The sequence below is a fragment of the Xenopus laevis genome, chromosome 7S (assembly GCF_017654675.1).
Source record: "Xenopus laevis strain J_2021 chromosome 7S, Xenopus_laevis_v10.1, whole genome shotgun sequence".
Taxonomy (NCBI): Eukaryota; Metazoa; Chordata; class Amphibia; order Anura; family Pipidae; genus Xenopus; species Xenopus laevis.
Window position 1 is genome coordinate 28,236,227 of NC_054384.1, and position 12,872 is coordinate 28,249,098.

At 38.6% G+C, this 12,872-nt stretch overlaps 1 protein-coding gene across 20 annotated transcripts in view; it reads left to right on the forward strand.

Annotated features, from left to right (window-relative positions):
* Window positions 1-12,872, forward strand: part of zfyve27.L (zinc finger FYVE domain containing 27 L homeolog) — a 137,451-nt gene that overhangs the window by 22,584 nt on the left and 101,995 nt on the right. For all 20 annotated transcript variants that reach the window (XM_041570583.1, XM_041570582.1, NM_001096240.1 and 17 more), the window contains 3 exon segments: window positions 319-414; window positions 2,264-2,376; window positions 11,780-11,919. In XM_041570583.1, coding sequence (XP_041426517.1) covers window positions 319-414; window positions 2,264-2,376; window positions 11,780-11,919 — 349 coding nt within the window.

A 12,872-nucleotide genomic window follows, 5' to 3' on the forward strand; every position in this document is an offset into this window, starting at 1 on the left:
CATCAGTAGATTTTTTGGCCATTTTAGGTCAGTGACCTTCATTTGAAAGCTGCTAAGAATAGGACTTATATAAAATACTAAAATCTTACAAAATTATATAATGTCCCTTTAAAAATATATAGTCTCAGAGCTGCAGGTTTTTTGGTGTTTTCCTACACATTGATGTAGTCCGTGACCCTAGTATTGGTGGAGGAGCTCCCCGGTGCCTCCTGTCATTAATATGAATGTAAATGGCCTGTGACCATTTATGCCAGTGTGTCATAGGTCTTCTGCATTTCATACTTTGCTTTTATTCCTGCTGTTTTTTTTTTCTTGTAGTTTAATTCACTTGGAGAGCATACTGAATTTGATTTGTGGCAGTTGCGAACGAGTCTATCAAGTCCTCTACTGGCAGAATCCTGCTGCCTCGTTTCAGTAAGTAGCCGCAACCAATCATGTTAACCTGGGAAGTCATCTGCAGCACTGTGCTGTGTGAAGCATGCAGGTTAATATACAAGAAATGTTAATGATGTGGTTAATGTTCACATTAATATTTTTGAAACTTGTACTTCTCGACTTGGTTGTCAGTTGTGCGGTAGTAACTTTAAAATAGTGCAGCACACTTGTTTCTGTTGGTGGTAGATGTACCTTAGACAAGTTGAGTGACTAGCAGAGGTAGCAGTCAGACCATATAGACCTCAAGATTGAACAACCAGTGGTGGTCTGCTTTACAGTGCAGTGTTTTTGACAAGTTCATACTATGCACTTGTTTTGGTTGCTGAGATTTTGACATCCTGTTGGCTGTAAAGTTCATAAGCAGTATGAAGACATGGACTATAAAAAGATACTACTGTACCTTTAAGTCCAATAACCCTGGGTCATCACACCAACCTATAACAGAGTAGGGTAGAAAAGATAATGAGTGGAAAGCCCCAGGCACCTCCTCTACCCCAACACTTTAACTAGCAGAGCAATTCTTAAACATGAATTAAACCGTAGTTTAAAAAAAACCCCTCCCACCCTGGGTAGGACCCCCCTCCCTTCTCTCCCCAGCCTACCATTCCCCCCCCCCCCCGGGCAAATGCCCCCTTATTTTTTTACTCACTCCTCCGTGCAGATTCTGGCCTCAGAGTTTATGGCAGCCACCTTCTTCTTCTCCAGTAAACTTCGTGCGTTGACGGCATTTTCATCGCATGCGCAGTTGGAGTATTTTTCCGGTCCCGAACCACCGTGCATGCACCGAAAGTCACACGGAAGAGTGAGTAAAAAATAAGGGGCATTTGCCGGGGGGGGCAGGTAGGCTGTGGGGAGGAGGGGTTTTTAAACTACGGTTGAATTCTCCTATTACCTCTTCTCTGTCTAACCACCCCATATGGTCTGTGTCAGTAGAGAAAGCATCCTAAAAAAAAACAAATTGGGACCCGAACCTTGGACCACAAAATCCAACTTGCCTGTTGTTTATTTGGAGTGCAGGTCCTAGGATAGTTGCCCTGATCCACATCCCTGTTGGGGAACTATGTAACTTCGTCTGTGTTTGCTAAATTCTGCAGATTATATAACCATAAGCCCTTGTCATTAACTCTACAGCAATCACTAAGTAATCCTGCAATACATTTGAGCTGGCCTTTCCACAGGGCCAGTGATTAGTCTCCACAAAACCTTGCAGGGCAAAAAGTACCTGCCTCCAAAGCACCCGGGATATTTGCAATAAACATGCTTCAATGGCTTTTATATGTTTAAATAAGACTGTGCATAAAATATAAACATGCTTTAATGTAACTTTCATCTTCCTGTTAAAAACAACCAGAAATTGAAAAACTAACTGCCAGTAATAATAATGTTTATATTAACTAGGCTTCTAACATCTTAACAACATGGAAAATTACTTTTTTAGGATTAAGGATCTTTATTTGTGCCTGCAATGCTTGGATAGTACTGGTCAAAGATGTGCAGTAAAAAGAAATGAGATTGACTATTTTTTTAATGGTGGTTCTTTTTTTATGAGCTTATAAAAAAAAATATATTTTATATATTTCTTTCCTGCCAGTGGAAAAACAAATGAGCATACAATGCGCTTCCTATCCTCTCATTGGATAAAAATAATACATGTTAATTTTATATCTTCCTTAGTTCAGGGCACTGGCATGGCATCAGCTTGCAAGCTCCCCACAGGTTCAAAAATGTAAACGTATGCAGTGTATTTTTAAGGCCAGAGTACTTTCTCTGCTGGTAAACTATAATGTTCATAATATCTTTAACTTATTAGTATATTTCTCTTTTCTAGGTTCTATGGATTGCTGCTAGGTGCAGTATGCATTCTTTATCTCCTGCCCTTGTACTTGATTTTGGCCATTGTGAATAGCACCTTATTTATAAAGAACTCCGACTTCTACAGAGGTAAGTAGAGTTGGCTTTTTTCTCTTAAAGAGATACTGACACCTTGGGATTTTAAGTGTTATTGCTTTAAACATTTGTTATCATTAATAAATAAATCTAGTATTAAATTGGATGTCCAGATGTGGCAGTAGCATTGGTTGCAAGTTCATACTGAATATCCAGGTATGGGATCCATTATCTAGATTCCCCTTATCCAGAGAGCTCAGAATTACAGGGTCTGTCTCCCATAGACTTCATTTTAATCAAATTAATTCAGATTTCTAAATTGATTTCCCTTTTCCCTGTAATAAAGAAACAATACCTTGTACTTGATCTAAACTTAGATATAAACTTAGATATAATTAATCATGATTAGAGGCAAAACAATCATTGAGTTTATTTAATGATTAATTTTAAGTAGATTTCTTGTATGAAGATCCAAATTACACAAAGATCCCTTATCTAGAAAACCGCAGGTCTTGAGGATTCTGAATAATAGGTCCCATACTGTACTGTAAATGAGAAAATCCTTTGTTCTATAGTAACACATTGACCACGAGGGGGCAGTGGGTATTGTAGAAATGTATTTATGTGGAGTCCCTGAACATCTCTCTTAACAATAATAAGCTGTATTTTAATGCAAAGAGTAAGATTAATGTTCTCTTCATTTTACTGCTGGATGTAGCATGCCTTAATCAATAGTAAATAATATAAATTGTAACTGCTCATTTAAATCCAACTGTACTCATCAGATGAATCTACTAATTTAATTACTAAAAACATGTTTAGATGTTGATAGTCTCCTACCCATCATTTTATTTCAATGTGAATTACTCTGTCAGAAGCAATTAGCACAGACATCTTGCCTTTTTATTAGCTGGAATAGGATTTAAGCTTGTTGTGCTGTAGGAATAGCCAGAGCTGAAAATTGTTTATTACAATGTAAAGAATTAGGCTTGCCAACTACCACCAGACTGGTCTGGAGACCAAAAAGAAGATGATGGCATGAATATGGTATCATTTATTAGAAAGGGCAAGACCCTCTTACTATATACTCTTAAAATGTTAATTAAAGAGACCGCAAAATATCTGCTTCTTTAAAGGGAAAGTCAATTCTAATGTAGAAGTAAAGGGAAATATTAGGGAATCTGTTTAATCTCATTGGCATTATCCACAACTCGACAAACAATATGCAAATATACAAAAAAATCTGCGCTGTAGCCTGCAGGAGAAATAGATGAACCTGGCATGATATTGTTAAAAACAATTCTAAAACACCCCACACAGTGCGGAGTAAGGGTTTCTGGAAGTTTCAAATTGTGCTATGTTTCCTTAGAGAAAATCCTTTCAACAAACAGTAATCAAAATGCCTACACGCATAATATGTGCATCTTATAAAACACACAGAAATCTTGTCCTGAAGGAAAAATGTTTCATTTGAACATAAGTTGCACTTACATTCTCACAATTCAATTGGCAAGTCCTGGAAACAGCGGATCTGGAGTTGCTTTTGGTCTGATCTCCTTCCTGCGTTCCAAGATGCAGTCATACGTGGTCATCTGAATGTCACATCATGCCCAACTCATTTTGCCAGTGTCTGCTTCTTCAGAGGTGTTTACTGCTAGAGTCCTTTGCGGGTACATTTTTTGGAACCCATACCCTACCCGTTCCCTGCAATCCGCAACCTGGACCCGCAACCCGCATTCTTACCCGCTACCCGACCCGCAAGTACTGTATCCGCATCTCGGACCTGCGACCCGTTGACCATCAAGAATCAGGAAGTGCTGTCATTGTAAACCGGAAGTGACTTCATCGGAAGTAGGACGTGATCAGAAAAAAGGAGTTAAAATCGATATTGAGAAGACCCGCAGAACCACTGACCCGCGTCTATACTTGCACTCGGAACTTCTACCCACAACCGCAGGTTTTTTTGGGTAACCCGTGGGTACCCGACCCGCTGCAGGACTTTATTTGCTGCTATTTGTCAAGGCTTCCCAATTGAAATGTGAGAATTTCATGCAGGATGAGTGACTGACTGATAAGCACTCTTTTAATACTCTAAGGTTTGAAGTGCATATAACCATCACGTGTTCTAAAGCAATGATAGTGGTTTATTAATTCTTTCTTGTTTTACAAAAATGTGTATTTTATGTAGAAGCCACTATGCTGCATGTAATAAATGGAATGTAGCACTAGATTGCAGAATATAGATTGGCTATATTAAGTGGTTACATTTGAACTATGAATTTCTCGAATGTGGGGATACCAATGAATTTTCAGAAAAAAGCAAATGTTTTAGGGCTTCTTATTGATTGGAGACGCTTAATATTCAGTTCTCATGTAGGCCCTTGGTGTTCCATTCCCACACTGCATATTTATTAGCACAACATTTGAGATGTTAATGTCTATGGATTTTCTCAAATCTGCTGCAATAATATCGATGCCAGAATAAAAACTGTATACTTATATGGAGTTGTACAAATGGAATCACTCATTGTGTAGCTTAACCTGATTGGTGAGGAAACCAGTACTTATTCAACTTTTTTTAGTACCAGTGCTGTGATACCTGTTTTCATTTGCTACAGATGCTCCCTCATTTGCTAAGGGGTTAATCAAGTGTAGCCATTTACAAATCTTGGCTGTGACACAGAAGTCATCCAAATCACACTTAAAGTCATTAAAGGGTTTGTTCACCTTCCAACACTTTTTTAAGTTGGTTTCACCAGAAATAAATACTTTTTCCAATAACCTTCTAAAGCAGCTTGGGGGGGGGCTGTCGCCTGGGATCTATAGACACGATGTGCAGGAAGACAAGCAGACTGTGATCTTAGACTCTGTTTGCCTTCTGTTACACCCTTATCCTTTCATATCTCACGTTCACTCACACATTCACACACATATAGATACCCACCTTATACTTACCTGATGTACCAGATGAGTGTCTGCCCCTCCAAATTGCAGAACCTGATGTTACTAGGGAATCATGCTCTGGAAGATGGCATCCCAGAAGTGGAGATGATGGTGTAACCAGGAAGTGTAGAAAATTATACTACCTTTTTGCAGCAGGTGGAGCTGATATTGAAGCCCACAGATATGCCCACTGTCCTCTGATCTTATGTCCCTATGCTAGATGGAACAGCATGTTATTATGTCTGGCTGGTTTAGATTCTTAAATAAATACCTACTGCAGCCAGGAGGAACACAAAAACGAGACCTTTCCTGTTGTTGTTCTTCTCGGACTGAAGATTTTACAGCGGCAGAAATCCGTTATATGGCCTGAATAACTCAGCTGGTGGCTGCATGAAAGGGGGGGAAATGATCTAAGTCAGAATGATACAACATATCTGTTATGAGAAAGAGAATACTTACTGTAGGGGTTTGGGGGAAGGGTTTAGAAACTGTTGTATTTGGTATGTTTCACATAATTATTTAATAATGAATACAGTGGAAATAATCAACTTTTAGAAATGGAAATACCATATTTCTTGTTTTTACAGAGGCATCTGCCTTATGTGTATAGATTTTCTATGAGTTGTCATGGCTGCGTGAGTATGGAGACTTGTGTGTTAAATCCTTATATAAAACTTTCAAAAAGTTAACCCTCTGCATTTTTTATCAACCTATATCACTAGTCAGTCATCACGGCTGTAATCATTTCCAATTGGTATTCACAAATCATGTACTTACTTCTCTCGGCTAGAAAGGTGGTTTGGTTCCTCTGTTTTCCAGCACCTCCCAATCGATTGATTTATAAAATAGGTGGCGTCTGATGTCTCCTTGCGCACCAAGCAGTTGTTTTGGGTTCAAATCTAGGAGCTGAAAGATCAAAGGACACATTATAATACTGCAGATTTTATACTGTACAACAAACCAACCAATAAGATTATTGCAAATGATTTGCAAACATTGCTAAGATCATAGATCTGCAGGTTCCCATTTCCAATGGGTTTGTTTAAAAGCATTAATAACCATTCATTTTGGATGCATTTCCAATTCTAGTTCTATTGCCTGTGCGCATGTTGTTGAATATCTAAAAGGCGATGTAAAGGTGATAAACTCTGATAAACCAATCAGATTCAGAGATCTTCCAATTCCCTTTTCGCCAAGGCAATGGAGCAGTAATGGGGCATCAACATATTTGTGTTACAATACCATTCCCCTCCACATTCATAAGATGTATCTGATCTTTTCTGGTGGCCATTTCACAATTTCAATGACTTGAACACCCCTAATGGAGTATAAATACAACTGTGAATGTTACAATTACTTTATACCCACCTTTTCCAGAAGATCTTTTAGGTTCTTATCCAGACAACAAGGTATTATAGGATCTTCTGCAATGAGGAAAGCCAACAATTTGTCTATAAATGATGTTCTCTCGGTGACCATTTCACAGATGGTGATGCCTAATGACCACCAGTCCACTGGCGCATTGTATGGCTTTTCCTGATGGATGTTGAAGGAGAAAAAAATCATTTAATTTTATCTACTGTTTGGTTGTCTTAGACACATTCACTGATATGCTTTTACTTGGGTTTTTTATTGTGTATATAATCATTTCTCACCTCTGGGGTCATGTATCCCATGGTTCCAGCCCAGCCAGTGATGGTATCGTCCCCAAAGACGTTTTGTTTAGCCAGGCCGAAGTCTGAGATTTTAGTATGGCCTTCTTGATCCAGCAGAATGTTGTGGGATTTGATGTCTCTGTAATATAGAGAATAAAAGAGTTACACAGAAGAAGACAAGGGATGATGATCTGCAGAGAAACCTGTGTGTGGCCTCTGCTGTAGAATGTTACAGAGATGAAGAAATCTATACTGACCGATGGACGATTCCCTTGCTGTGCAGGAATTGCAGTCCACATATCATCTCTGCAGAATGGAACCTTTTAAACAGGGAAATAATAGTTAATTCCATGAAGATTATCCTATAATACACTACCTTTCTATTAAGAAAATTAATAATAATTAACTACTAAGTTTCCTAGTATCAGAATGTACTTACTACATTGTTTTGTTCCTTACAACATGACTTTATCAGTCTGTGAAGAATTTATAATATACAAAACAAGCTTTTCTTATCAACACTGGACAAATTTGCAGTGGCTGAATTTTTTTACCCACTCTATAGCTATCAATTTATATAAGCAAATTAATATGTATACTTTGGATTTTGTATTCATATACAGTATATCTACTATTCCATATGCTGTATGTTTGTATCATTGCTGTAATGCTTCCCTTAATCCTGTTGTATTTAGAGGAATCACTTACAATACTCGGTCCATATCCAGCTTGCCGTGCCGATCCAGCTCTTGTTTTAGGCTTCCCCCACTCAGGTATTCCATTATAAAGAAGGCGTGCCGCTGGTAACACAGACATATAAGAGTAGTGAACATTTTATCAATTATAAGATGGTGCAAAAATATGTAAACCAAATAGGATGGGGCAAGGAATTCTCTATTTTTGTCAGTAATAAATTCCCATTGCTGTACATGACGCACAAACAGAAAAAAATTAACTAGATTATATGAATATATTACATCAGCTCCTGAATATTGTGGATTAGTTGAGGGGTATCCTGTATGTTATTAATCCAAAATGCAGTGCTGGGTACGGTATATAAATCCTGCATGAACATGTTTGGGGATACAAAGCAAGTAGGCCTCATATATTGTGGCTAATGGAGCCCCTATTGTAATTTATAAAGATATTAGAAATCACTGAGCAAATGTGCAGAGCAAGTGGTCTACACAAATCGTGCTACACATCTTTTTTATATGGGGTGCATTATTCATTATAATCTACATCTCTCTTCATTTAAATGTCTTGCTTTTCAAAAAATACACCCCTGTTCAAGGGCAATAATGCTTCCCCTCACCTGCCCAATTCCCTCCTCTGCTCCCTCCTACCATCCATTTGCCCCTTCTTTCTCTCTGCTTCCCCCCCCTTTACCCTTATAGGTTGTATGAATTCATCTGGTTACTGTTGACTTGCTCGCCTATAGCTCCCATAGTGGATCAGACAGCAGGCAATGAGAAAGAGCAGCAGTTTGTGTGTGTGTGGGGGGGGCGTTTAGTGGGTATAGAGACAGTGGCAAGCAGGTGTGCTAGGGCGACGGCAGAGGGCAGATAGGTGGGTGGTTGGGAAAGAGGCAATAGGGGAATGCCAGAAGAGAATGTGAGAGCCACATGTGATATGTAGTTCATGTATAGTAAAAATATGAAAATTCCAGTAGGGAGGATTCAGCCCTGCATATACGGGATTAAATGGCAAAACTGAGCAAAAGTTGTACCCCAGTTTAGAAATCGGCAATGCCTTGGCAAAGGAATGGACACTCTCTGGAGATCTTCAACACTTGTGCCTTATTCTCAATGCTGCTATAGTTGGTGTTGTTCGTTTTTCTGATAGATTTTAAAGCCACATATGGCTCTCTTATTCCCAACTTAGCCAGCATTACCTGAGAAAGGAAAGGATATATATTATTATGTGTTTAGACACTAACGGGCAGATTCAGTTCAGTGAGAAAAAGGTTTATCTTGAAAAATCACGAAATTCATTTTGAGATGCAATTCAATTCAGAAATACTTATTTCACTGTTTATCATGTGAAAACTCTTTTGAAGTCTATTGGGTAGAAAATGGAACTGAATTTGGAGAACAGTTTTTTTTTTTTCATAATCATGGAGTGAAATGTCATCCATGAGTTTTCACAAGATAAACCATGAGATTCACACTGAATTGAATCTGGCCCATAGAAGGAAAATACATTGATATACAGTTATAAATTCACTCACTTTGCCAAATGCTCCTTTTCCCAGCACAGAATAGAATTTATAACTGGAGATGCTGAGTGGGTCAGGTCTTGAAGACTGAGCTGGTGGTGTCATGGCATCAGCTTCTCCTAGTGGGCAAAAGAGATTTTAGATATTTGCTTCTACCATATACTGCACTTAAACACATTAAACAAAAGTGCCTATTCTTTCCCATAATTAAATAAACCTTAGCAATACAGAAAGCATTTCCATGGCAGTACAGTACTTTTTAAATAACTCGGCAATTTAACCCTCTCAGAATCAGCTGATTTCCACTAGTTGTGCACATTTTAATATTTTAAAAGCAAACCACTGATTGTCTGTTTTGAGTTACTTGCACCTTGGGCAGCCTTAGTTACTCTTTATTAAATCTGGGGGATAACTGGAGGTAGACTGGGAGAGACGCTTAAGGTTGCTATTGGTTAGTGCCCATGGGTAAACGGTGCCTTTTGTTACATATGCTAGATACAATTGCAGCGGTAAAATTGAAGCAGTTGGAATCATGTGGGTTGCTCGTTTTTTGAAGTTTAGTGAAATATTTAATCTATGAAATGTTCCCCAGAAGTTTCCCCAAATATAATGACAAAGAGGGAAAGCAGAGACTCCTTATGCTTTGGGCACTGTTACATATAAACAAAATTAAGTACAGGTTTAATCACCAATAGCAACCTGGTTTATATTGGTTGGTGCCCACAGGTATCTTCAACTGTGCAATTTTGCCCTTTTTTTGGTAGCTGGGCTGTAGTTAGCATTTGCACCAGTAAATTAGGGGCAGCTGGTAATCATGTGGGCCACTCATTTTGCAATGAAACCATTGTTAAGTGATTTCTCTTTACCTTTATCAGTCTCCTCCCTTCTCCGTTTTCCCTCCAAATCTGGATCCCGCTGCTCCTCCAGACTCCTCACTCTATTCTTCTTGGCCTTTCCCTTTTATTTTTTTCTCTCCCTGGTCGTCGTCTTCTCTTCTTTGAGGGCCCAGGGCCTGATTCGGTGAAATTTGGTCTTTTCCTCTTCATTCTCTCCCAGAACACGCAGAACTCTCTCTTCTTCTTCTCTTTCTGAAGTTTTCTCACCAACTGTAATTTCCCAATGGTCAAGGTGTCTTGTGCTGTGGCAGGTGCCACTTCATGACATCATTATCCGGGCACAGGCTGCAAGATACCAGTGCAGTGCAGAACCAGCCACATAGTTCAACCTGAACATAGGCCCGGAAAATATCACTGCAACTCAGAGCCTGGTACATATCTCTAGAGTCAGTTACAGATACAATGTTTTCGTAGTACGGTGTTTCATGTATATTGTGGGGCTAGGGGTTCAACCTGTAGGTACTGTGATTATTTACAGAGCCCCCAAAATAGTAGGAAGTGCAGCTAGTGACCCCCATACATCCCCTATGCTGTTAGTTTATCTTATACTTTCATATTCCATTTGTTCTGTGTTCCAGATTCCAGCTGTTTTATACATAAAAGTCCACTTGCATTGTTTTTTATGTTCATGGGAAGTCATTTACTGACATTTGTTTGTATGGGAGTTGTCATGAGCCCTACATGCAAGTTCTCTCTTCCCTACAGTGTAAGATTCATATATAGTAAATGTAGTTATACCCCACCTACTAAAGTAAACCCTAGCACCACTTGTTTGGAATCTACTCCAGTATCTGATATGTTACCACCCTTGGTTGCAGTGTGAACAAATGAACCATTCTTCATTATAGGATTATTTAGACTTTTACTATAAGGTCAATAATATCCCACTGCCCTCTTTTGAGTTATTAATAAAAACTCCAATATATCAGGAGGTGGTTAATTCTTTCTTGGGCTGGAGAGCTGTTGAATAAAAAGCTAAATAACAAAAAATACAAATAATAAAGAATGAAAACCAATTGCAAATTGTCTCCGAATACCACATTCTACGTCTTATTAAAAGTTAACTGAAAGGTGAACAACCCCTTTAAGGTAATTCCAATGCTTACCTATGGAAGGACATTTTCGACCATTTTGACATGAGTGACAAAACACCCTATGTGCCATTGCCCTTAAGGTTTAACTGGAATGCCCACTGTAAAACTGGCAGCTTCTAAGAGAACTGCTGGGCATCATATTTTGTCATAATCCAGAAACTGATCAGTTTTCTACTGGTGGAATTTTTATGCATATCTCTCACTAAAAGCTTTAGAACTACAAGTTGTGATCTCTTTTTGATCTGTGTCCTAAAAGAGCAGACATGGACTTTTATAACTAACCTCGCCTCAACAACAGTTGCCAATGGGTACCAAGGTGCTTCACAAGATGGCAGCTTACTAGATCTGCTTCTATGGAAGCCCATAGTTACTATGATCGCCTAATTATATAGCACCAACGTATTCCACAGTGCTGTACAATAAATGGGTGGATACATTGGACATACAGATTTATATATTAAACAAATACAAAAGGTGATATCCAACTTTAGCTTTAGACTAACACAGATACCATTATTGATGCTGGTATGAACTTGCTGCAATAAAGCCCTTCTCTAGAGCAATCCCTGTCTGTAGCAATGGCAAATATTCTGGTTGTAGCCAAATGGCTCTGTTTGATGGATTGAACTGATTGTGCCTTTCCATTTTTAGTTGTTGCCGAGTGCAAAGCATCCTTGCAGCAGAAAGGCAGCACTGAGAGCAGCTCTATAGGACCAGCTCCATCTTGTCAAGAAGTAGAAAATGGCTCAATTTTGGATCAAACTCCTACTCCAGTACCAACCAGTTCTGAGGTGAGTGGACTTAAAACATTTAAATGTAGAAAGACAGGTGAGTGTTAAGGAGATTTCCTAATCCACCGTGAATCTACCACACACCTATATACATCTAAATATAAAGAAGACTGTTTGGCGAATTATATATTTTTGATAAAATACAGGTATGGGATCTGTTATCTGCAAACCCTTTACCCAGAATGCTCCAATGAAGGCCATCTCTCATAGACTTCATTTTAAATAATTGATTCACATTTTTAAAAAATATTTCCTTGTTCTCTGTAATAATAAAACAGCAGCTTGTTCTTGTTCAACTAAGATATAACTAATCCTTATTAAAAGCAAATCCAGTCTATTGAGTTTAATGTTGTAAGGATTTTAGGATGTAGATCCAAATTACAGAAAGATCCTGAGCATTCTGGATAACCGGTCCCATACATTTTATCACCAGTTTTGACAAACATAAAAATGATGTCTGTAGATCTAGGTCATATATATAGATAAAGTGTTTATAGTTAGTGATCATTACAACTCCTTGTTATGCTCGGTATGAAATAAATAACATTTTGTATTGGAACTTTTATAAGTCAGATGTCACTGTTTACTGTATTTAATGCAAGGTGTTGGCTTCTTCACCCCTCTTGCTCACTTAAGTGGCTTCACAAAGTTTCCCATGCTCTGCTCATTCCCTGAGGCACTTTCTCCATCCTCCTGACTACCTGTCCAGAAGGGCAAGCGTGTGCATGTTGGGAGCAGTTTGAGGAAGCCAGCTAAGTAAAACGAGAAAGGAATAGTGTTGCTGACAAATTGCAGCTCATTCTTTTTGTGCAGTAAGAAGCATTTTATCATTGCCTATGAGCACGTCAACACTCAAGTTATAACAAGGGAATTGAATATGGCTGATGATTTGATGAGAACTAGCAATGCACCAAAAACATAACTAAGCTAATGCTAGTGTTATAGTCACCCTA